Raw genomic sequence first — 25,784 nt, 5'->3', positions numbered from 1 at the left:
ACATCCCTCTTGAAGTGCGGCGCCCAGAACTGGATGCAGTACTCCAACTGCGGCCTGACCAGTGCCGCATACAGGGGGAGGATCACCTCTTTGGACCTGCTCGAGATGCATCTGTGGATGTATGACAAGATATGGTTGGTAGTTAGGGTTTTCATAATAATATTTTCTTTTTTTTCTGTCAGTATTTCAATCTTTTATCAATAGTGCTAAAGATCAGAAACTCAGGGCTGCTCTAGATGACTTCCCTGAAAAAGTCATCCAGACTCCTTCAATAATAATGTGATGAATGATCGCACTGCCGTGGAGGTTCTGGAAGGTAAGGTGGTCAGTAGGATAGTGTAAGCCTATTCCCAGTCTAGTTCTTGATAAATCTATCCATGATGTTTGATAATCTAAGGGTAGTTCATGCATGTTGTGAAACACCAAGGAAGTATGATTTCTTCAGCTTGCTCCAATTAAGAAATGGCCTGCTGGGTTGTGTACTTCCTTTCCACTTTTTTTATATATTTAGGAAGATAGAGCTAGATTTTATCCAAAATGGAGGCAATCGAGGAATGAAGTCACATAGCTAGATCATAATCAAAGTGGAAGAGGTGGCTAGCCAGACGTACAATCTAGTGGAGGACCAGCAAGCCCAGCATAGAGGGCAGATATGACCATTTGAGCTAAGGTGTTGGGGCTTGTTGATTTCTCAGGGTGAAGAAAAGCACAAAACCTAGTATAAAATCATATAACTTCTCAATCCTATTGCTTAACTGCTATTTGTGCAACTGTCCCTATCCCTAGTTAAAGAAAAATCTTGGGTGTTCCAAACATGCCAACAAAATATTTTTATCTCCTATGTATTTTTTGTTTCATTACGGTTCTCTCACAGAATTTGAACATAGGTTTGTGGTTTAAACATGAGATTATGACTTGAGAATCCTGATTTCTGTTCCTTCTTCTGCTATATTCATTTCCATGTATCTTAGAACAAGCCACTTACTTCTGTCTCCATCTATAAAAGAAGATTACTCCTTTCCTTCCCAGGAAATGTACATGGATAATGCTTGTGAGGCACGAAGATACTGTACTAAAAGAGGCCCTGTAAGTAGTTAGATAAGGTCAGATATGAGAGAGCAAACCTGAAGAGCACAGTAAAATACTGTGCTGTATTGGCTGTACTGAATCCAAGGCAAAACTTGGCAGTGATTGCTGAAAGAGCATTTTGTCTGACATCACCAAGTTATCTCTGCAATAATGTTTTCCAACTGCGCACCAGCCCAAAGGGTTGGAGTACTTTATTTGCTCCGCTGTGGTCTAACATATAGTGGAACCAATGTCTTTAAAAATAAAGCTTAAATTTAAGAAAGATGATTGGGAACATAGTGTAACTTTACACTTGTTCTATTAAATATTATTGCTGCCAACCATTTCACTTGTCTCCCAAATTATACTTGAATTTGAGTGCTCTGAAAGCAGCTTTCCATAGAGAATGAATAGATTCCTGATCATGGAAAGGTTTTGCAAGCATCTATTTCTTTTAGAAGTGCAAGATATGACTCATTCAATGCATCCATTTCAAAATGATGGGTATGTAATACATGTATTTGCATATGATATATAGACATGCATTAGCAAAGCTATAATTGCAAAAAGAGTTAAACAGTGCATGTAAGCAATAGAGAAGATCAATGTTTATTAACCCTGAGTATGACTGATAGGACTGTTTGATTTTCAAAGCTCCCAATCATACTGCATTTCTATAAACTCTGCAAATGAATATACCACATGTCAACTGAGCCAATGTAGAGCCAGTTGGTAAAACTTTTTGTTAACCTAATTACATTGTTTTGGGATTTTTTTCTTAGCTTATTTTCCACTTTCAAGAAATAATACTGGATTATAAAGATGTCAAATTTGCTTTTATAAACAAATGTGAACAAAAATACAAAGGAGAAAAGAGCATCAATGGAATGGGGAAAATGTAATGCTGTTGCTACTGTAAAACTACACAGACATTTTATTAAAAATCAGTATAAGCATGCAGAAATTGGGTCAGATATTGCATACATGTCACCTTGGAGATGACTGACTGTCGGATTTGATTAAAATCAGCAGTACTTTTCTTCCTTGCTTGTTAACTTTGTTGTTTTCATAAAGGAAGATGAAATGAAAATGTACGCCATATGGCAAAAGTGTTTTCTACCGATATCAACCATGTAATTGAGCAGGCACCTGCTACATAGAGTATCTCACATATCTTTGACATTATCCTATGCAATACTGCAATTTGAGATGAATCCACCTGTTGCCACAGGGGTTACTACCTATGATATATAAGAGGGAAAGAATATGCTAGGATGTACAAGATAGAAAGAATGCAGTTAGATCCGTAGAGCCCAAGCTTCAATTACGAAGGCTTCTGGTATTAAAAAATATATATTGACCTACAAACTTCTGGTCTGGAATCACCAAGAACCTAGAACCCCAAAATGCCACTTCAAGAATCGTTTTTCATAAAAGGACTATTTCATTAAGCCTTTCTACCTATACCCCACATTTTAAATGAGACCTGCTGAAGAGAAATAGCATTTCCTTACTCCTTATGCAAGGGTGACTAGGTGGAATGGCCAGCTGCCTTGTTTGGCATGTGTCATATCTGGAAGAGAGCAGGGAGAACAGTGGCAGATAGGGGGAGAGAGTGGAGCAACAGACCCGCCAGGGAGAACATTAGTAGACAGGGCAGGGAGGAGAGAGCAGATTCATAGATCAGGCAAGGGAAGGGGATTGGAGTGGAGAGGGTGGGATTTACTCTATGGTATGCCTGCCAGAAAGTTTTGCAACAAGCTATGTTATTGTGACATGACTGCATTTGATCCACTACGGAAGTCTAATGTTCGAGGCAAAGTTCACACTAACAACCCTATGATCAGAAATCCACTGCTGCTGTTACAGTATTTGTTCTGATTTCATAGTTGGATTTAATTGCCGCAGCAAGACATTGGTATGATCTGTCACATGTGGCCATGCTTGGATCTTCTTGTTGAGAGGGGTGCTTTTAATTAGCCTGTTACTAGTTCTGTCTCTTTTCAGGATATTCAATAAGAGTAGATGTGTAAGTCAGCTTCCTATCATCTCTGCTTCATTCTAGCAATGACTTATGCATTTGAAGTTTTACAGTATGTATTTCCATTTGTTGAGAAGATGGATGTAAACCAGACTTAGCACTTCAGAGAAGACTCTTAATCTTCTAGATTCACTAATGTCATAGAATTATATGGGCTAAGAAAACAAATAAAAAAATACTTTTGGATAATCAGTCCAAGTAAGTGAAACATTAGGTCTGACTCCCACTAGTGCCTTTCTCCATGTATAACTATTTACTCCTACAGAAAGTGGGTTGAAAGTAGTGTCACCACTGTATATGAGTGTAAAATACTAGTGAAACTGAAGTCTCCACTTAGAATTTTCCATGGGTAAAAATGATTTCTCAAGGTGCATGGCATCAATGGAAAGTTAGGCCCATTACATTCACTAACTTTCTGTAGAAAGTTTGAGAATTTGTAAACAGAGCAGACATTTTAGGAACAAGCCAGTTTTGAAATGGCATGTTCTGCTCCAGTAAAAACTCGTGTGACTGTCAACATGTCTGTGTCTCCTGCATTTCTTGCTACACAAGAAAAGTTGTAACACATAAGTAATTTATACTGGTCATTACAAGCTAAAATTTCTTAATCTCTTTATTTTCCTAGCTGAGGCAGCAGTGTCCTTTCCATTTGACTTCCTGAAATCTGGAAGCCTGAGAATTTCTTGGACACTGTGTTCCAGGATACATCCTTTGTTTCAAAACAATCCTAAGATGTGAACGCACACAGTTCGTCTCTCCAATGTGCTCTTAATTAATTACCTGACTGGGTTAGAAATTGAACTGACATAGAATCATGTTGTTATATTTTCCCCCTTGCAACTGTTCATACTTAAGCAGATGTTAGAAATACAAAATGTTTATTCTACATCAGCCTGTGTGTACATAGAACTTAAAATGATACAATTAATCTTGACACAAAAATTTTAGATGATTAAGTTTTAATTAATATACCTAAACCATATATAAAAAAGGGGAGATGTTAGGGGTTTATTAAACTTGAATTTACTATATGCTGAAAAACTTCTTTATAAATTAATATTTTAAAAAGGATATCCAGCTAATTCAGTGATTCTCAGCTTTTTTAGACTCAAGGCACCCCTCAGAAAATGCTAGCTCTTTATTTTCACTCTTTTTTCTTTTTTTTTTTTTACTATAGAAAAATAATAGAGAAGTACTTTTGTGGTAAACTCAGACCACAACAAGCCAAAATGGTTTTGATACTGTGGATTTCTATTTGAAATCTCTGGGTTTTATTGAGCAGCACCCTATGGCACCCTACAAAAGATCGCATGGCACTCTCAGGGATCTGCTACACCTTGGTTGAGAATCACTAATGTAGCTGAAGAATTTAATTACTGAGAAAAACCAAATGGGCTGAGGCATACTTTTCTGAAATAATTTGAAGTCCATGCCCTGCTTGCATTTTATTATACTAATGAATCACGGTAGTGGTGATGCATAGGGGGTGTACGGGGGTGCATGTGCACCCCATGAGAGTGCTGGTGCACCCTCTGACAGGCCACGCTCCCCGCTTAGGTGACAGGCAGGGGGGCCGGCGGGAGTGCTGGTGCCCACCCCTGTGACTGCTGGCCAGGGACTGGGAGTGCCTGGATGAAGTGTAGCGGTCACTTCCAGGAGTGGCGTGGCCGCTTCCTGGTTAGCCCAATAAGCCACAGGGGGACCTCCCCACACCAGGAGGTGAGATTGGCTGCGAGGGGGACTGCCCCCTGGTTGCTGACTGGTTGCTGGGTGGCACATACCCCTCAACTAAGGTGGGTCGCCCATGAATCACCACAAGGATTCACGTTTCCCTTGAAGGAATTATTTGTTTTTTTGTCAGCCACATAACTGTTTGAGAAACTAAATGCTAAGCTCTTCGTGCTAAGCAAAATTGGTCCTTTTATTTATTTGTATGTATAAATGTGTAATCTGTATATGACTCTGTGCATGTGAACTTTCTTGGTTTCTTTCTGAAGCAGATATTTGTGAGAGCGCCAATTAACTTAAAAATTAGCAGTTAAAATACTTAGGTAATACCAGGGAGCATAACTGGAATCAGGGGGGATAAACATAAAAAGGGGAGAGTGTAGCTAAAAATCAACAAAAATAAATGTCCCAGAAGTGAGATTAATAATTGTCTGGTATTTTTCAAGATAGTCTGGATAAGAGCATTCAAAATGAATGGTGGGGAAGAGCTGCATAGAAGTCGATCCGTGTGCTAGCTGGAGCCTAGTCTTTTCCATTGCTATGAATCCAATGCCATAATGTCAGAAATTGTGTTTCAGAGAAATGCAGGTGTAGAGGACAGTCAGGCCGTTGCTATAAAGCATTTGAACAGTTAAACATCAGGCACAAACCAAAAAGAGCAACATTTTAGCTGTAACAAGAAGAAGGTAAATGCATTCTTCACCCTAAAGAAACTGTATTGCCCCTTGGCCTCTAATGAGAATGAATTTTCCTTAACACCAGCTAGACGGCGGTGGAATCGGCAAAAGAGGTATAAAGGAGCTTAATGGTCACTTTAGAATGAGGATGGTGCTTTGTGCAGTTCTGCGGGATTGCTTGCTTAAACTCACACTGCTGCTGTTTCCTCAACATGCTGCTGATTCAATGCAGCTCTCTCCAGCGTCTGCTTCAGTCTGAGAGATATTTGTGATACATTGTCTAATCAATGCTTCACCTTAATTCTGGCATTTGTGAGCTATCCTGCAAACAAACTGGGGCACAGAGGAGGAGACAGAAGTTTTAAGTGATCCTGATGTAATTAACATTCATGACTCCGGCTTCAAGCAGCATACGCCTCGCCTGTGCATTGCAGAGGGAAGTATGGACTTACACCTCCTTTTGTGCTGATAGGGAACCTCTGTGGATTCATTGAAATGCAGGGCTGTGGAGCACTGCTGTAGTTTTTTTCATCGTGGAGCGGGGAGAAACATGTTTGCTGTGGATCTTTTTTGTTTTACCAGAGAATGAGAAGTTGGCTGAGAAATGAAGAAATGGCCTTAAAAGAATTGATGCAGCGATTAAATGCGGTTTCCCAGTGCACTGGTAGGAGGAGCTGCTGGTCTTAAATGATATGCTATATTGACATGTTAGTGATTTTATAGGGGTATTTTTAGAAAAATGCTTGTAATTGAAATAGCATTCCTTGCATTAATGGGAGCGAAAATGTTTGAGTCATCTACGTAAGGGCTAACGTGTTCATACTGATGCTGAATATATTTAGCAGGATCTAATTCTGTCTAAAAACCGCTTCAGTTATGTAATATTAATGAAGCCAGGTTTAGAAGGATAGTATTGAAGAGCTGTTTGTGTTTTATAGCTGCTGGCACAGTCAAGTAATATAAACCAGCCTTGATTCTTCTGCAGCCCAAATGTAGCTGAAGCTGAAGAATGGGTAGGCGGAAGGAGGGTAATGCAAAGCTATCTAAGAATGCGATACCATATGAAATCATGAAATGCCTGAATACTTGACAAGTGTGGCAATGTCTGTTTTAGGTGATTCTAGATTGTATATTCACAAGGGCAAAGATTTGAATGCATTAATTATGGAAAATGTAATTTAACATCTGAATGAGAATAAAAACTGCAGCAAGTAGATTACAGAAATGTTAGCCTGATTTCTGAAGCATTTGCTTAGTTTTTAAAGCTTCCTGAAACATTTTAAATATGTAAATATTTAGAACGGGGACTGAACAGCAGCCTATCATGGTTTGATTCATGATTGACTGGAGGTCCAGGAGAACTTTGATGTATATTATTCATGCAAGAATGTGAACATGTTACAAAATGTACACCATATGCCTGATTACCATGACACTGAAGAGTACTGTTTGTTGCATCCTTCAAGAACAGCTTCTTTGGACAGTTATTCTTAGACAGTTGACAGGTGTTATAAGTCTTGCATCTCTTTATCATGCAAAGCATACTGGTGGGTTGTTATTACAAAATTCTTGAGGTATTATTCATTACCACTCTTGAAACTTGGTAAAAAATTACCCCAACAGAAACAATGCTGTGTTTAAGTATTGCATACTACTCTTTTTAGTTTTCTTCTGATACTAGGAAATAAATAACAAGATGGCTGATGCTGTAAGCTGACAAATCTATATATCAAAGATAAATGGAAGTAGGCAGATGAACTACCTTGATTTTGTTGAGTAGAGGAAGTGGTTTTGTTACCATCTTTAATAAGAGTTCTGGGTGGAAAGAAGGTTTAATGTGAAAACAAAACTGAAATCTAAGGAAAGGCCTTTCTGCATATGGTCTTCTGGTAGTAATGCTCCTCATAATCCTGTTTCTATTTTCATCTCTTCTCTTCTCATCTCTTATTATCTCTTCTCTTTTCAAATGAATCAGATCCTCTTTTGAATGAGTAGGTATTTGTTTTATTGCCTTTCTGAGAATGTAATGAAGCTTATACCACTGCTTTTTTGTTTTGTAAATGTATATATTAATCACAAAAAAAAGAAGGGCAGGGGCATCAAAGCACTCTTACGGATAAGTGAATTTAGTTGAGCTGTCCTCTTGCCCTTCTCCTGAAGGGCAAATTGTTGTAATATCTAAGCATTTTCTTAGCAAAGACGCCCCCAAATCATTTTTCCTGCTGTTAGTGTGGTTGTATTTTTAGGTAACTTCACTTCAATTGCAGTACTATTTACATTGATCTTTAGGGGTCTTTTCCTTTTATTTGTTTCAAGACTGATTATTATAGTGCTCTTCAATGGCCACTGCCTATTCTTGTGGTAATCCCCTTCATTGATAAATTTATCCAATTACACGGTGTCATGTGCTGATGGCACTCAAACCTACTGCAATTTGGTGGGTTCCCTCACTGGCCTGAGGAACGTGCTTTTACATCCTCTCAGGGCAGACCTCATTCATTCTAATGCATGAACTCACAGAGAATTTATACAAGTTACATTTTTTTTACATTTTACGACTGGGGCCCTGAAAGTGCTCTACAACCCATGCACAGCTGCAGAAGGCCTTTAAAATGGCTGATTGCATGAAAAGTAACCCTCAATAAATCAGCTATTAGCTGAAGGTGCCGTAGGGAACTTGTGTTCAGGTTTCCTTGAGGGTCTTGGGGGACTTCCTTCAGGTTCCAGCAGGGGAGGGAGCAGCGTGCAGCTGCTGGCTGGGCTTTGCCTGGCCGGAGATAGAGGGGGGTGTGCGGGGTGGAAAGAAGTACCCTCACCTCGCAGCCTTCCCCCCCCCAATACTTTGGCTGGGGTATCGGGGGGAGCCAGGCTGGGCCCATGAGGCAAGGGGGCCCCTTTCTACCCCACCCTCTCTCCCCAGTGCTAGCCACGGCAAAGCCAAGTTAGTAACTGCTATTGCTGCTGTAAAGAGGCCCAGGTGGGGAGGTGGAGGAACGGAGACCACCCTCGCTTCGCAGGTCAGGCCCAGCTCTCCCCAGTACCGCAGCTGAGGTAGTGGGGGGGTGGGGGGGAGACAATGGGGCTCCGTTCCACCACCCCCAGCTCCGTCAGCAGCAAAGCCCAGCTGGCAGCTGTAAGCTGTTGCTGTCAAGAGGCTCAAGCCAGGAGTGGGGGTCCCCCTTCCCTCACCCCCTGCCCAAGCCTCTTAACAAGGGCAGCACACAGCTTCTGGCTTGGCCTTGCCATGGCCAGGGCTGGGAAGAGGGGCACCCCCACCTACTGGCCAGAACCAGTGCAGGCAAGCTCAAGCCCCGCTGACCCAAAAGGCGTTAAACATCTGTTGGGTCAGGGGGGCAATCTAACTCATGGAGCTCTGTGTAAAGCACCATGAGTTAGAGCACAGCCACTAAACATCTGTAGGTACCCACAAAGTGTCTCCAAAAACCAAAAAAGCTATTTCCTAAAGGTATTCCCCAGGCTGCAATGACCTACCAGCAGACCTTTCTTTTAAAGTCCCTCATCCTCTACCCCAGGAAAAAAAGGAACTCTTCTTTTAAAACTTTTCAAGTGCTACTGAAAAAATACCATTCAAGTCCTGTTCAATTTGTGTTGTTTACATGCTTAGCATGATTGGGGGAAGGCAAAATAATACACTGAGTTTTCTATTTATCTGCACTAGACTACATTTGCTTTGGTTGTTACACAAACTACATTTACTGTTTTTGAATTTTTCCTCATGTTTAGGCTTGCAAGTCTTGCTTCTATAATGTCACCTGATTAATTTATACAAATTGTACAAACATATGATTCTCTGCCTTAATTATGTGGTGTCCCTACTGTTTCTTTCAATTTCGGAAAGGTGCCATTATTATAGCTACCATCTGTTTCTTTAAGCAAACTCTTAGCACTCTGAGTAAAAAGAAGGAACACCCATGAATCGAAGTAATGAGTCTTCCTACATGAAAGGGTGCTTCAATCATGCTTAATGTTCTTTAAGCATTTCAGGTCTCATCTGATTCTCAGTAGCCTCCTACCTCTCAGAAATAGTCACATAATTGGCTGAAATGCCTACAGGTTTGATCTCAGTTAAAAGGGGAGTTGTTTATTGCTTTGGTGTCATTCTGTTTGATTTGTTTATTTTGAGAAAAAATGTCTCAAGTGCCTGGAAAAGTAGAAATACATGGTGGGGAGGGGGGTTCACTTGCCTATTATTAAATGGAAAAAATGCTTATGTTTCTAGTTGGGATTGGTACCAGGAGAAATGGAGACACTTTAAGTGAAAGAGTGCTCAGTTCAGCTACTGTCAGCTTCTTTTTGCTTTTCCCTAACTTCGGGTGAATGGCAGCTGTTTCTCCCTCGTTCCTTTTCCTCCCTTCCTTTTGCCAAATGGCACACACAGATGGGAGGAGGATGCACATGCTGCATCTAGGCACATGCCGTCTTGTTTCACTCACCACTGCTGCCCCTGGGCAATAGACATACCATACCAGTGACTGTGGTTTTGGGGTGCGTGATTGGTCTTCATCTAGTTGGCAGGAAGGGATATGGTTTGAGACCATTTCTAACTGCAGACCAGCCATTGCAGGCTCTCTGTTTCATTCCCATCCTCCCCACTCTTTTGCTTGTTCCTGGATCTCCTTTGACACTGGTTGCACACCAGTTTTGGGATCTGGAAGGCTTTTGCCAGTTTTCCTACATGGCAGAACCAGCAAAATATTCAGTATCGTGGAGACCCGGGTCTTGAGGGGAGTTCAATTATGTTGCTGCTGCTTTGGTTGTGGGAACACTGGTTCTGGACCTGACATTGAATGGTCGGGGAGTCTGCTTGTAGCTGGAGGCTGCCTTTATGTGACTTCTCTTAATTTCAGCATGGAGGAGGACAGCAGGTTAGGTCTCTCAGGTGTCCTGTCAGGGTCCAGCGGCAGGCCAGAGGACATACAACTGGCACAGGAATCCAGCTTATTGTCAGATCTCCAATATATCACGCAGTGTTGACTAGAGGCTTAAGCTTTCTTGGCAGGTGACTCCTTTCTCTCCTCTCTTGCTGCTTCTCATCACTGTGATACCTGCATGCCATGTCATTATGTTTTTGGGAGGAAGGGTGTACCAAACAGAAAGGGAGTGTATTTGGTCAGGAAGAAAACTGGGTGTATGTCTACATGTGCAATTAACTCAAAGCAATAAACTCCAGCACAATTTTCACCAGAGTTTATTGTGCCTGGGACTGCAGCACATTGAATTGGGTCAGAGCAGTCCTGGCTGTCAGAGGACCCGGGGCAGGGGGTGGGGAGAGGGAGTCAGCCTGCCAGCCTGGGGCTGCTTCAACCCGGCTCAGTGTGCTGCAGAGAGGCTGACTGGGGCACAATGTAGGGCTATTCATCAGGCAGCCCCCACACTGTAGCACCCTCATGCTGCAGCCAACCCCGTCAGCATCTACACCTGTGTTGTGCCACACTAAATAATGCCGCAATAGGATAGTACTTGTGTTTAGGCCGGAAGGGACCTAAGTAGATCATCAAGTCCAACCCCCTGCCCTGGGCAGGAGTGAATACTGGGCTCATATGACCCCAGCTAGGTAATTATCAAGCCTCCTCTTAAAGACCCCCAAGGTAGGAGCCAGCACCGCTTCCCTTGGAAGTTGGTTCCAGATCCTAGCCATCCTGACTGTGAAGTAGTGCCTTCTAATGTCCAGCCTCCATCTACTCTCAAACAACTTATGGCAGTTATTCCTTGTTACTCTGGGAGGTGCTCGGGGAACAAGGTCTCTTCCGTTCCCTACTAGTTCCCCCCGGTAAGTTTATAGATGGCCACCAGGTCCCCTCTCAGCCTTCTCTTGTGAAGGCTAAACAGGTTCAGGTCCTGTAGCCTCTCCTTGTAGGGCCTGCCCTGCTGTCCCTGGATCATGCAAGTGGCCCTCCTCTAGACCCTCTTGCTGCAGGCCACATTCCTCCTAAAGTGCGGCGCCCAGAACTGGATGCAGTACTCCAACTGTGGCCTGACCTGTGTCACATAGAGGGAGAGGATCACCTCCTTGGCCCTCCTCATGATGCATCTGTGGATGCATGACCTGGTGCTGTTAGCCTTACTGACTGCGTCCTCACATTGGCGGCCTATGTTCATTTTGGAATCGATAATGACTCCAAGATGTCTTTCTGCCACTGTGCTTTCAGGATTAGTTTACTGCAGCGTAATACAGCTGAATGTGTAGACACTGAGACTTTTTTGCAGAGCTAATTAGTCAGCTCCACAGTAAAAATCTTGTGTAGATACATCCAGGGTATAGGGGCTTTTCTTAGCTCTTTCATGAAGGAATTTCAAGCCATTATCCAGCCTCTACCCTAGCCTCCCCCACTTTCCCCAAAGCTATTTCTTCAGCTCCCACTGGTCTCAACAGTGTCTACATGTTATTTTAGAAAAATTATGTTTCCACTCTCAGTCTGCTTAATCACAAATTGTGCCTACTTTCCCTTCAATTTTTTTAGGTACATCGTATCAAAATTTCAAAAGTGGATTGTTAGTGAATGCTAAATCACCCAGAATTCAGCTTTCATATTTGCTAGAAAGAGAAACAGTTACCTAGTGCATTCAGCACTGAGGAAAGAAAATAAGATGAGCAAGGTTATCAGACAACCCAAACACCTTCCTGGATTTTTAGTCTATATGCTAATCTTGCCTCACAGGTAAAAACTTACCTACTCTTCCCTTTTCAGCATATTGTGGCTGTTGATTCCACCTTTACTACTTTTTCTAATCACTATATGCAGATCAATAGATTCTATGCCCTGCTCTTTTCTTGGCTTCTACACGATCTATAGCTTGAGTATTGCTGCCCAGTTGGCATATCAGGTTTCTCATTATTTTCTTCATTGTTTCACTTTTTAAAATTGGATCATAAATTTAAATGTAATTTAATACGTCTGATATCAAATGAATTCTTTCATATATTATTCTCCTGCAAAGATCTCAGAGATAAGAGCAGACTTTCAATTTAAAAAGAAAGAAAGGAGGTCCCTTCCAGCCCCTAACAACTATGAAACTAAGAAAGAAAATCACACCTCATACTTCTATTACTGTTTGAGGGTCCAGAGGGAGAAAAAGCTTCTTAACCTATTTGAGGAACTCAGAGAGTATGTCTACACATGCATTTATGTCAGTTTAAATTCACCATGTAATAAGTTACTGTGCAGTAAGGGCATGTGTAGATGAAACAGGGGCCCTAAATTGAAGCGGTGGGTTTTAAAAAACACTGCTTCAAATTAGGGCTGATTAAACCCCCGTGTCATGCATACACCCCACTGATTTACCTGCCTCTCCAACAGGGAGGGGAGAGGAGGGTGAGCTGCTGGTGGGTGGAGCAGTCCCTGGGCTGGGGGGGGGGTCATGCTTCCCTGCACAGCAGCAGTCCCCCCCAGGCACCCAGCTTGGGCAGTGCCGGGAGACACCGCAGGCATGGAGGGAAGCACCAGGCCCCCACACAGCTCAGGCAGGCAGGTACACTCTGGGGGGAAGGGGGAAAAGATCAGGCTTGCTGCTTTTCTTGTGTGAAGCCTGCTTTCCCAGGCTGCCTGCAGGGCTTCCTGCAGAGCTGTGGAGCTGTACAGAGCCCGGTGTTTCGATCTACAGCTGTAGGGGCAGCAAACTAAAACTCCTTGAAGTCATTTAAGGTGCACTATGCTGCCGAATTTTCTACAGCAGCTGGAACTAATGCGCAATATGCTGCTGAAGTGTGCAAACACTGACACCATTAAAGCGGTGCAAAAGCATTTAGCCGGCTTAGAAGTGTCATGTACCCACGCCTCTTGTTTTGTCTACACACGTCCTAAGTTACTGCAAAGAAGGTGGGAATAGGCTAGCATCTACACATGCAGGCGCCTTGGACTAAGTTTAGTCCCAGGTCAAAGCAGCCTGCCATGTGCCCCTATGGCCACTGAGGGGAGCTCCAGCCTCTGGCCACATGGCTGCCAGACCCTTGGGACTAACTTTAGTCCCAAGTTGAAGCCAGGAGAGGCAGGCAGCACTTGGGACTAATTTAGTCCCAAACTGAAGGAGATGCAGCCAGCCAGGAGCCCTGGGGTTGGGCTCAGGCCAGCCCCCTAGTGACTGGGCAGATCCAACAGGGAAGTCCCCTGGGTTACTGTGCAGTAATTCATCTATACATGCATAATTTACACCCAATAATTGGGTGTAAATTTGATATCCTCATGATGTAGGTATCAAATTTACACTCAAGTCAGCATAAATCATCATATTTACCATGTAATACAGGCATGCATGTGTAGACGCATGCCTGTACTGCGCAGTAATTTTGGTTAGTGTGCAGTAAATGCACACATTTAGACGTGCCCAGAGGGGAGTGACAATATAAGTGTGATGAACTAGGTGAGGAAAAGAATCCTAGGCAGAGGGGGATCTGCAGTGAGGGAAGAAGAGGATGTAGGAAGTAGGAAAGGAATATATCAGGGTGATTGGTTTTGCAGCCAAAACATGCATGAAGTAAATTACTAAATAGAAGTAAGGTGTCCAGGTTGTAGCCATATTGGTTTAAAGGAAAAGGCAATCAGGACTTGTAGTAGAGATGATATCTTTTATTAGATCAACAAGATTTTTGCAAAAATTAAAAAATTTAGTGTTTTTTTCAAACATCTTATTGGTCTAATAAAAGATATCATCTCTACTATGAGTCCTGATTGCCTTTAAATAGAGGTAAGTAATTTTAAATTAAAAAATATAAACTAAAACATGAGGCTTCTTGGAGCTTCAAAATTAGACCCACTGAATTAAATATTCTGCCTTATATTTCTTTTCCAGAATCTGCTGCACTTGATTTTCACCTTGACACAGAGGATAACCCCTTCCATTTTTCCACTTCAGTGGCTTCATTGGCACATAATCAGTTTCTTTGAAATCCATATACTCAAACTGCTCAGAGAACAAGCAAGACAAAGTGAGGTGTTTATTTTTAGCTGCATCTTCCTTTCTGTGTAGCTATATGAAAATGGAAGATTAGTTGCAAGTGGAGACATTTTCATAATTGGATGATTTAAAAAAATATATTTGGAAGTAGAACAGGAAATTAACAAGGAATGGAGATCACAGAAGACCACCAGAATTTTCATGTTAAAGGAAGGAAAAATGTACTATTTTTTATGCAGTTTATTTTGTGCAGCTTGCTTACCAGTTTCCTAATTTCTAGTATTATGGAGAGCTCCCTTCCTGTCTCCAAACACCAACAGAGAAAGAAACAAGACTCCTCCACATCCTCCTTCTCCCAGCTATAATTTTGACAAGAATTATTACTTTGGGTATGGATTGCTTTATTTAATTTGCTCCCATATATTTTTTAATGGCTATTCATTCAGAGGTGCTGATGTAAGGCTCAGTTCCAAAAATACCTCATCTGATACTTGTAAATAGCTTGGAGGAATTCCAGAAGAAAATGTGAGGGCAAGGCAAGGGTTTGTGCAGAGTGAAAAATAGCTTAGTGGGGATTGGCGTACCTAGTGTAGTCTGGGGAGCCGTGCAGGATCAAAGCTGGTGCTGGGGTCTTGTGAGCCAACAATTAGCCCCAAGTGTTCACTTTACCCCAAGGAAGTGTTTTCTATCCTGTTTCTTCATGCAATGGAGCTCCTGTCCTTCCAGGTTGAAGCACTGAAGATGTCATCATGCCACCATCTTCCCTTTACTGCTTTGCATGGCTGAAGAGGGGAAGGGAGTGGAGAGCTGGTGAAACAGGGGCAAGGAGGTATCCCTGCTTACTTAGCTGGTGGTACAGCAGTCCCTGCTGATATTGAGGCTGACTTGTAACCTGAAATGTATTGCTTGCATAGATCCCAGCTGAGTGTGTGACAACAAATCTACACTGCAAGCCAGTGGGGGTGGCAGCCTGCATGTGTTTTATCATGCAAGGTGCATCTTAATTAGCCCTACAACATTATTGACAAATTCAAAACCTAATACTTTGACAAGAAGATGCCCATGGCAGAGGAGGAAACAAAAGGACCTATCTTGGCATTACTTCCTTAAGGCAGCAAAGCAGCTGTAGAGCAATTCTATAGAGACTACATCAGATTAATACCAAAGCACCTTCTTTGGTATCTTAGACATCTCACACACATAAAGGAAGGAAAATTCCCCTGCGTACTTAATTCCTGACACATCTGTGCCACTGTTGGACTGGAAACTTGTGTAGGGTTGTACTTTAAAAGAATGTACAACCCCCAACCAGGTTCAGGAGCCCTTTCTTGTGCGGATCTGTACTAGGTTGCTTCCCCTCTTTCCTCCACTTCCCCCCCACTGTGGGTTGGTAGTGAAGGGAGCTGGTTCATTCGTTTGGTATAGGATTCACCAAACTTTTATTTTATGGCATCATGCTTGCAAATCTAGGCTTTGAACATGCATACTAAATACATGAAATTCTAATAGCTAAAAGCTTAGTTTTAACCATACAGGCTACCAACAAAGTGGTTACTAAAGGGACATTTCCCAAATAAACCCCCATTTTTAGAAAGTTGAATGACATTGAGTAAATAACTGTTCATTTGCTTTTCATGTGATTATATACCATACTACCTGCACCCCACTTTTCCAAATCTTAGATCCACCCATGGCTGTTGATAACTTATCTGTTATGGATAAGAAACCAGCTTATTTCTACTCCAATTTCTATTACCTTAATTTCTCAAGTAAGATGATTTATTTCAAATGTCTCATCTCTAATAATATAGCAGGCATGGAAAACAAGTTTCTGTGCCATTTGTAGCAGTGGCATTTTCCTTAAGTTGATATCAAAACTGGAAGAGTATTTTTATTGTTAATTGTGACCTTTTTTGTAAAATTGTGATGGTCATATTTTAGGTGAAGCTGGGTAACAGCTGTTAAAATTATTCTCTAGTTCCACCAGAAGTTACAGGCTTTGATACAGGAGTTACTGGAAGAAAATTATATTCATGCTATGAAGAAAATTAGACTAGATAGTTGTAATGACCCTTTTAGATCCTTAACTTCATGAAAAGCCACACTTGTTTATAAGTGCCATGGGAGCATTTAGAAGCTAACATCATGCACATAACAGATATGGCTATTAACAACAAGCTAAAAATAAAATGTGTTTTATATGGGTTATACAGGTTGAAGATTTTGCCACTGGGTGTCTAAGAATAAATACTAGAGATATTTTATTAAAAAGGTGTCCATTTCAGATAATAATGGGGAACTTGTTTAGTTGATCCTTTAATGGCAGTGTGGTGGGGGGAAAAGGGGGCTTTAAACGGCCAATGAGTTTTCACAGAAGGGTCTTTATGCATAGAATACAACAGTATATATTCTGAAAGCTGTACAGACATGAGGAATGACCGTTTTTGAAAGCAGCTTTCAAGACCGTTAAAGATAAAAGTAAATAAAGGGGTTTTGTTCTGCATCTGGCTTTTTTGGTGGTAAGTATTCTGCTTGAAACCATATTTCATGTGCACTTCTGGTCCTTAACCTTATATTTAGCCGAATTTTATTTTTTTTAAAACTTGTTAAACTATGTGAGTAAAAACACACTAACTTAATAAAGCATTGTAGCAGTGGTAAATAGTGAGGAAAACTGTTCTGTTCTTTATGTTCACCATTTCTAGGGATCCCTTGACTTGCAACATGCAAAAGTTTAACAGTTCCCTATTATTTCCTAATCCTTTATTTCCAGAACACTGAAAGAAGTAGAATACACGATCCTTTGTTTAATCAGTTTGAATGGAGCTAGTAAATTGGGAAATGAGAGAGGGCTTTGAATAGGTTCAGTATTTTACAACCTAATCTATCCATTACAAATGAATTTATAATTTACTCCCTTTGTCTTTGATAACCTAATCAGCTGATAGTGCTTGATAGTACTGGGTATCCATGACTTGTTCAATTATGTTCTCCTGAGATTCTGAATAGAATTTAGTTGCCTGTACTAGAAAAATCTGCCAATATTATAATAGTCTCATTACTTTGCTTTCAGCCAAAAAATTTTTTTTGTAGTAATATTGAAGTTGGTTACATAAAATCTGTGCTGTCTAAATGCACTTGTTTCCAATTCCTGCTAGTGTATAAAGAGCTAATACAAATTTGAAGACCATTTTTCTGCCTTTCGATGAGGGAGTCAAAGGATTTAGATAATCATGTTTATTGTTCTGTTATTTAACAGGTGTTAAATATAATAATGTTTAAAATTGCCACCTATACACAACCTGTAGAAACTAGTTAAAGACTTTATTTCACTGCCTTTTGCTTTTCCATAACTCTAAAATAACCAAGACCTGATTTTATTAAATTATGCATTCATAGATGAATTGAAATAGCCAGTTCAACACCAAGTCTTCAGTTGTTTCATGGAAGTGCAAAGCCATGATGCATCTGGACCACAGTAGTATCTCTACAGATGCAAAATGGGCTGTCACAAAACCACACAGGTAGATTCTCTATAACCTATGAGCTCAGGAACAGTGATCCACAGTAACCCTCTCCAAAGCAGGTGATAGAATTGGGTGTATCTAATGGGTAATGATGATGTTGGTGGTAGCAATCCCTAAATTCAAGGATGAGCTCTACCATGTGTCAGTGATGGGTCCTGAGGTGACTTAAGAGTCCAATCCTTGGCCTACACAACCATCTGCAGAAGTTGCAGGTCTTTCTGCAGAGGACAGTAGCCTATAGGCTGGGATTCTTTTCCTTTTCCTTCCTCCACACTCTCTTCTCTGCTTTGAGGACAAGATGCTTTACCTCAAAACGGGCTGCCATTTGGTTGAGGTTGTGGTGCCATTGGAGTTGCTTAGCAGCCAGCTTCTCCCAGCTCTTGACATTGGCATCCGTTTTCTTGAGGTATACCTTCAGGGGGCACATCCACACATGCAGGTACATGCACTTGCAGCAGCTCAAATAGCAGCGGCACAGAATATTTGCCAGAGATTTGTGCCTCAGCACATGTGCCTGAACATGCACTTTGGTATGGGGCAAATTGTGCCACTGACGGCAAACTGTCAGTTTGCCGTCAGTGGCACACTTTGCTCAGCTTCTCTTGGAACTGCATCCGGGGGGGGGGCTAGAGGCTGAGGTAGTATAAAAAGCTGCCCTGGTGAGCAGCTTAGGGAGTTTCTGAGGACCAGCCAGTTGGTATCTGGGGACACTAGTCCTTTGTGCCAGCTGGACTGATGAAGCAGCCCTAACCTATAGTGGCACCTGTACCTTCTAGCCACTGCAGTAGTCTGGCAGTGGGGGCTGCTGCCTGGCTGTGAAATGTTGCCACCTGCAACAGCATATGTCCCCTTGGACCTGTGGCCCCATGGTTGCGTGCCTGCCAGACCCGGATGGGGACTGCATGGCCATCTGGCTGGGCTATGGTATGGGCACTGTAGCAGAGTCACCTGCACCTCTGGGCCAGCTGCCGGTGGGCCATGGCAGCCCAAATGGCCTTCAGTCAACACTGCTGTCATGTCTTCTGGTGTCTCCACTCTGCCATCTGAACAGCTATTGTCCAGAAGGTGTCCTTGGTACAGTGACCTGCTTTGAACTGTCAACACATGTCCTTCTGGTTCCAAATGGCCAAGAGGTCAACCTCCTTGTCTACACTCCAGTCCTCAGTGCTGGGTCCCTGGTGCTGCCCCTGGGCAGGCTCTTCTGCCCAGGTCCCACCATTTGCCTCACTAGCAGAAATCCTGGTGTCCCCTGTCTAAAAATTGCAAATTCTCTGATACCCCTCCAAATTCTCATTAAAATACTCAAAATTTGTGTTCTTCCACAATTCAAATGAAACACCAATATATATAGAGAAATCAATTGGGTGATCTTTTATTGATATATTTACCATTTTAAAGCAATTTGGAAACCTCTGTCCCTACCTACACTCCGCCCCTCCCTACACACATACACACACGCACACACTCTGCCCCTCCCTACACGTACACCTCTGTCATCGTATTAAACAAATTCTAAATATCTATACACTTTGGCATTTGCTTTTGGTTTTTTTGTCATAGAAAAATCAAAGCTGCCCCTTCCCCCTTTGTTCACCAGGATGTGGGGCACTGAGCAGCACTGATATGCCAGTTCCCTGACCCTGCCCTTGCCCCTCACTCTCAACCCATGACTTCACCAGTGCCCCTCACTCCTGACCTGCAGTCCCTGCCTGCCTCCACTAGTTCCCTCCTGGCTGTAGCTCCATCCCAACACCAGGGGATGTGAGTCCAGTTGCAGCTGTACCACGCACTGCTTTGTGACTCTGAGTAGTCCCAGCCCTTGTTGTTCTGCTCCCTATGCCTGTGCCCAGGGCCCAGCGATCCCCATACTGTGCCGGGGAAGCCCTTGACTGAGGCTCAGGGATGGGCTGGGCAAGCCGAAACACCCACCACCCCCCTTCCCCCACAGGCTGCTCTAGGCAGGCTCTAGCCCAGCTCTGGTGGCCTCTCTTTCCCATCCCTGACCCCCATGTCTCTCTCTCTCTCTCATGCACACACACCTCCACTGCCACCTCCACTCCTCACCCCAACCCATCACACCCCACAAGTGGTTCCTGGGGCCAGGAGTGCCCCCAGGCTGGGGCTGCAGGTGCCATCACTGGTGTGGACATGATGCAGGGCTGCAGTGTGGCAGTTGTTCCTGCAGCTGTGGCTTCCACCAGCAGGACCTCTCCTGTCCTGTCCTGTCCTGTCCTGTCTGGTGGCTGGGCACACAGGGTGTGAGATTTGTAGTGGGGATGTAGGGTTTGTGGGGGAAGAGGTGTAAGTGGGTTGGGGGGGTTGCAGGTGTGTGTAGGGGTGGGTGCAGGGTTTGTGAGGGTGAAGTTTGTGGGGCTGGTGTAGTGTGGGGCTGCCTGTCAAAGATTATAGGATCCAGGAGCAGTAGGACCCAGGGGGAGTCGGCAGAACCGAGCAGTCCAGCTCTGCCACACCCCCAGCCATTCCCTGCCTTCCTCTCTGGCACTACTCCAACACCACGCATCTCCTGGCTGCATCGCCTGACCACGGGAACATGGGGTCCATGCTGGTACCATGTGTGTGTATGTGTAGGGAGGAACAGAGTGTGTCTGCGTGTGTAAGGAGGGGCAGAGTGTGTGTGTAGGAGGGGCAGAGTGTGTGTGTGGAAGGGAGGAGCAGAGCACGTGTGTGTGGAGGGGGAGCAGAGTGTGTTTGTGTGTGTGTGGGGAGGAGTAGCATGACTGTGTGTGTGTAGGGATGGGCAGAGTGTGTGTGTGTGCATGGGCAGAATGTGTGCATGTGTGCATGGGTGTGTGTGGGGGAGGGGCAGAGTGTGTGTGTGTGTGTGTGTGTGTGAAGGAGCAGCATGTCTGTGTGCGGGGAGGGGCAGAGTGTGTTTGTGTGTAGGGGCAGGCAGAGTGTGTGCACACGTGTGTGTGGATGGTTAGAGTGTGTGCGTGTATGTGTATGTAGGGAGGGACAGAGTGTGTATGTGTGTTCATAGGGTGAGTTCCACACGCACACCCCACCATACACATACACCCACACACCCCCTCACACTGCCATACACACAGACCGCGCAAACCCCATACCCATCCACACCTCACATCCACACACCCCAAGCCTATCTGTCCCCCACAGCCACACCCACTCCCTCCTCCACACCCTACATACCCACAGCCCCCCACAAACCTATACCTACCCCCCATGCCCTCCACCCACCCCATATACAAAAGTAAGACTTCATTTTAAACTATTATATACAATCACCTTTATGTACACTACATGTAGACATGTAAACCAGGACAAAAATCCTTTTAAAAATCAATTAATGAATGTTATAGATATTTACTTTTAGAATATAATTTGGCATTTTTGGTTCCAAGATGGCAAAACCCCTTGCTGAAAGGAGTACTTCCGGGGGCAAGGGGATAGACTTCTGGTTACAAGACTGTGACCAGGGTGTGGGACACCTGTCAGGGGGTGGGGCATGTGTCAAGGGGTGGGGCTACCCATGCAGCCCTTGACAGTTTACCAAAACTTGGTAAGCAGCCCTCCAGCCAAAATAATTACTTGCACCTGGTGTGGAGGGACTGTGTGGAGGGGCTGGGGGACTCCTTAGGAGGGGTGGGTCCCCCACCCACTCCACTGCATGGCCCACAGCCCCCCCGCTCCACATGGTGCAAAGCCCCCCCACCCCTAGCAGTAGCAGTTATCAGGGCACCATGCCCATTCCTGGCTGGCACCACCAGCAGCTGCACATGGCACTGGTCCAGCCCCTCACACACACCCTCAGGCAGAACTGGGCCAGCTCTTGCTGTCACCCAGGATCCTAGCATTGCACACAGAAGACATGTGCTGTTGGGCCAGACCAGATCCTGTCTCCATATGCCATGCACACTGTTGGGTTGGGACGGCTCAGTGGAGGCAGGACCCAGCCCAGCCTGAGGGCACAGCTTCTATATGTGGTGCCAGGAGCAGTGGGTGACAGCAAGAGTGGCCCAGTTTTGCCTGACGGCACACGCAAACAGACCGGCATAGTGCTATGTACAGCCACTGGTCTGAGGCGGCACCGCACTGCCAGGGGTCTCTGCCAGGCACCGGCATGATCACCCCAATGACCACTTCTGCTGCAGGGGAGGGGAGGGCTGAGCAGTGGGGTGGGTGGGGGGCCCATCCCTGCTGAGCAGTCCCCTCCACCCCAACACAGTCCATCCACCCACAGTGTCCCCCACCCCCACCATTACCCTTACCCCTGTGTCCCTACTTTTTTTTTTTTTGATACTGGGATTTCCAAATGTAGAGCCTGCTCTACAAATATAACACACAGGGAACATTTTTTTGTTCTTAGCATGACTCTTGTGGCATCTCAAACTGCTTTGAAGCACCAGAATAGGCACATGCTTGCTTGTCTGGACACGGCCAATGTGTCCTTGTAGCATTCCCTCTCACCACCATGGGATTTCAGGCTGTAACTAGTGACCACACAGATACACTTGCCAAACGTCTGTGTAAGATATTTGCCATAGTTTCCCAGTCAGTCAGCAGAAAGTTATACTCTAAGCCAGGGGTGGCCAATTATTTTGGGCAAAGGGCTGATTACTGAGTTTTGGCAAGCAATTGAGGGCCACATGACAGGGAGCCAGGGACAGAAAAACATTAATTTTCTAAATATTTTAGTGGCCCTGTGGGCTGGATAGAATGGCCTGGCAGGCCGCATCTGAGCTGTGGGCCGCATTTTGCCCACCCCTGTTCTAGGCAGAAGGATTTGCTTCCTCTCCCCAAAGAGAGGATCAAGGCTTACCTTACTTACCTTGGCTTTATTTAGGCTTTTAGCCTTGAGGAAGCCATTTGATCAGATCATTATTTCAAAATGTTTAGCCACTTTTCTTCTTCTTGCAGAGCTGCCACAATATGAGTCATAGTAATTTTCATAATCTTCACTTAAATGGTTGAGTAGGAGGAATCACAGAATCATAGAAAATTAGGGTTGGAAGGGACCTCAGGAAGTCACCTAGTCCAGTCCCTGCTCAAAGCAGCACCATCTCCAGCTAGATCATCCCAGCCAGGGCTTTGTCAAGCTGGGCCTTAAAAATCTCCAAGGATGGAGATTCAACCACCTCTCTAGGTAACTTGTTCTAGTGTTTCACCACCTTCCTGATGAGAGAGTTTTTCTTAATATCCAACCTAAACCTCCCTTGATGCAACTTCAGACCATTGCTCCTTGTTCTGTTATCGGTCAATAAACCCAGTTCCCTCAGCTTCTCTTCAGAAGTCGTGTGCCCCAGCCCCCAAACCATGTTCATTGCTCTCTGTTGTACTCTCTCTAATTTGTCCACATCCTTTCTGTAGTTAAGCCCAAAACTGGACTCAGGACTCCAGATGTGGCCTCCCCAGTGCAGAATAGAGGAGAATAATCAAGCCTGGCAACGCTTCTACTAATGCAGCCCAGTATGCCGTTAGCCGTCTTGGCAACCAGGGCACACTACTGACTCATATACATCTTATTGTCTGCTGTAACCTCCAGGTCCTTTTCTGAAGAGCTGCTGCTTAGAGAGTCAGTCACCAGGCTGTAGCAGTGCATGGGAAGAAATAGTTTGGAGGTGGCACAGGGAACTAATATAAATATTTTAATACATCTAGTATAGCAGCAGGGTTCACTGCTAGTTAAAGGTTTGACATGGACCTGCAACTTTAGCTGTTAGAATATCCTAAGTTTAGGAAAGTTTACATTTAGAGATGAATATTGTAGTTTAATGTTTGAAAAGAGACTGGCAAACTATTTTTAACTCTTCTGTTAAGTTTTTGATTATATATCAGCCACAAAATATTTCCCAGAATTATTCTCATTTGATTGGGATTCCTTGCGCATTGTGTTCAAAATGGTGTGTGTGTGTGTGTGTGTGTGTGTGTGTGTGTGTGTGTGAGTGAGTGTGTTTGAGTCTCTTTATAATTATGGATTATTGTGGACCGCTCACAACATCTGTGAATCTCTTGTTTTCCTCCCCTACATGATCCCTGTCCCTCAGTACGTGTCCAAAAATCCAATCTAATTTTCTGACAAAAGGCAGGTCAGTTGGTGTGCTGCTTTTCTGATGTATCTTCTGTATTTAAGAGTATAGAGCACAGGTATCCAATGCAGTACCATGCATAGCTGACAAAGGAATGCTGCATTCTCTGTTCCCATGCATTACAAATGGCAGCACAGACAACTGCTATGGCCCAGTCTCCAGTTTGGCTGTCTGTGCAGTAAAAAGGAGCACTACTTGCTTCTAATACAGAACTGTTAGGTCTAGAGCCAAGTAGAAACTGCTGGTATAGCACCCCTGGATAGACTTGAGGCATGCCTTGAAGTGCCAGCTCTTTGTTTTCCCTACAAAAAAATAATAGAGCAGTTCTTTTATTGCAAAGAACTCAGAAAGACCACAACTGTGGATTTCTACTTGAAATCTCTGGTTTATCTTCTGAATCATGTGTGCATACCTACCAAAGCTAACATTGTGTGGCACTCTGCTGCACCCTTGAAAGGATCTGAAGGCACTCCAGGCACCCTGGCTAAGAATCACTGATTTAGAGGTATTGGAAAAAGCAATCTGTGTGCACAAAGAACGGAAGTCCTAACCCTCTATAAGACCAGTGATTTCTGGGGGGGATCAATTAGAATGCTCTCATGGGTGGGGAATCCCAGTGACCGTGCTGCTTGTTTCAGGTATCACTCCCCTGAAGGAACCTGCATGAAGTTATGGGATGGCATGTGGTCTCTGTCAGGTGTAAGCTAAGATGGTAGTTTCTTGTACTGTGCATTCTTTGTAGCTTCTGGTTTGCTTGAAAGGCTCTTTTCATTCAAGTCTCTGTATGTAGTGAGGTCACGTCAAAAGAATCCACCATTACATCATTGCCTATTTATTGTTCAGCATGTGTAATTCACAAAATCCTTGGTGACTTTAAAAAAAAACAAAAAAAACCCTGAAAAAGACAAAACCCCTTTGACTGAACACTGTACATGGTCCCTGAAGCTCAGCAGATGCATTGTACATTAGGCTGTCTGCTGCAGCTCACTCTAGGTTCCAGTTATATAGTGGCATAGTCATAAATAGACAGTGCTTAAATGGAATTTGTTGGATCCATTTGAAGCATTTTTAGTCTAAGGAGTCAAAAATCCAGAAGACAGAAATATGAAATGCAAGAACACATACTACTAGATCCAAGAAAAACATCATTATACAATATATTCAACAATGGGAAATCAGTGGCAACTTTATATCACCAAAAGTTTGGCACACATCAACACATCACAGTTTTAGCTGACACCAGGGTCATGAGGGCTTGCTTTTTTTTTTTAATAAACACATTTGCTAAAAAAGAAGCAGCATGCACAGGGAAGTCGTCCACAAAATTGAGAAAAAATTGCAGTGATAGTAACTGCATCATACAGCATTCATTCCAGCATTTTATAAAGTAAGTTGCCTTTGTATTCTCAGTTGTCAGATAATTCATTATTTTTAAACCTTTACTTTAATCAGTTTCATTTCCAGAAGGCCTAAGATTGCTGGGCTCTTATTTGATTGAGATCTGTTTGCTTGAATACCTATTGTCATCATCTATGTATTTAAGACATGTCCTTGATGTTTGTTATCTAACTGAAAAACAAACAGAACCACCCCCCCCCACACACACACACACACGCATCTGATCAGCATTTTAGACTAGGAATGGGGTAGTTGGATTAAGAAACTGGCAAACCAGATTTACAATCTTCATAGTTCATAGTTTCTAGGGTCGGAAGGGACCTGAGTAGATCATCTAGTCCGACCCCCTGCCATCCACTACCAC

General features: G+C 43.5%; 1 protein-coding gene across 1 annotated transcript in view; it reads left to right on the top strand.

The window, feature by feature from the left end:
• The first annotated feature begins 5,785 nt into the window (after positions 1-5,785).
• The window catches only part of MCF2L (MCF.2 cell line derived transforming sequence like), a 175,979-nt gene continuing 155,980 nt past the window's right edge, over positions 5,786-25,784 (top strand). Inside the window, exon 1 of the mRNA XM_019529641.1 lies at positions 5,786-6,178. Within this exon, the coding sequence (XP_019385186.1) occupies positions 6,100-6,178 (79 nt within the window). The 5' untranslated portion in view covers positions 5,786-6,099. The remainder of the gene's footprint in view (positions 6,179-25,784) is intronic.

The sequence above is a fragment of the Crocodylus porosus genome, unplaced genomic scaffold (assembly GCF_001723895.1).
Source record: "Crocodylus porosus isolate Cpor-Errol unplaced genomic scaffold, CroPor_comp1, whole genome shotgun sequence".
In the NCBI taxonomy this organism is placed as follows: domain Eukaryota; kingdom Metazoa; phylum Chordata; order Crocodylia; family Crocodylidae; genus Crocodylus; species Crocodylus porosus.
This window is presented reverse-complemented; position numbering and strand designations above follow the sequence as displayed.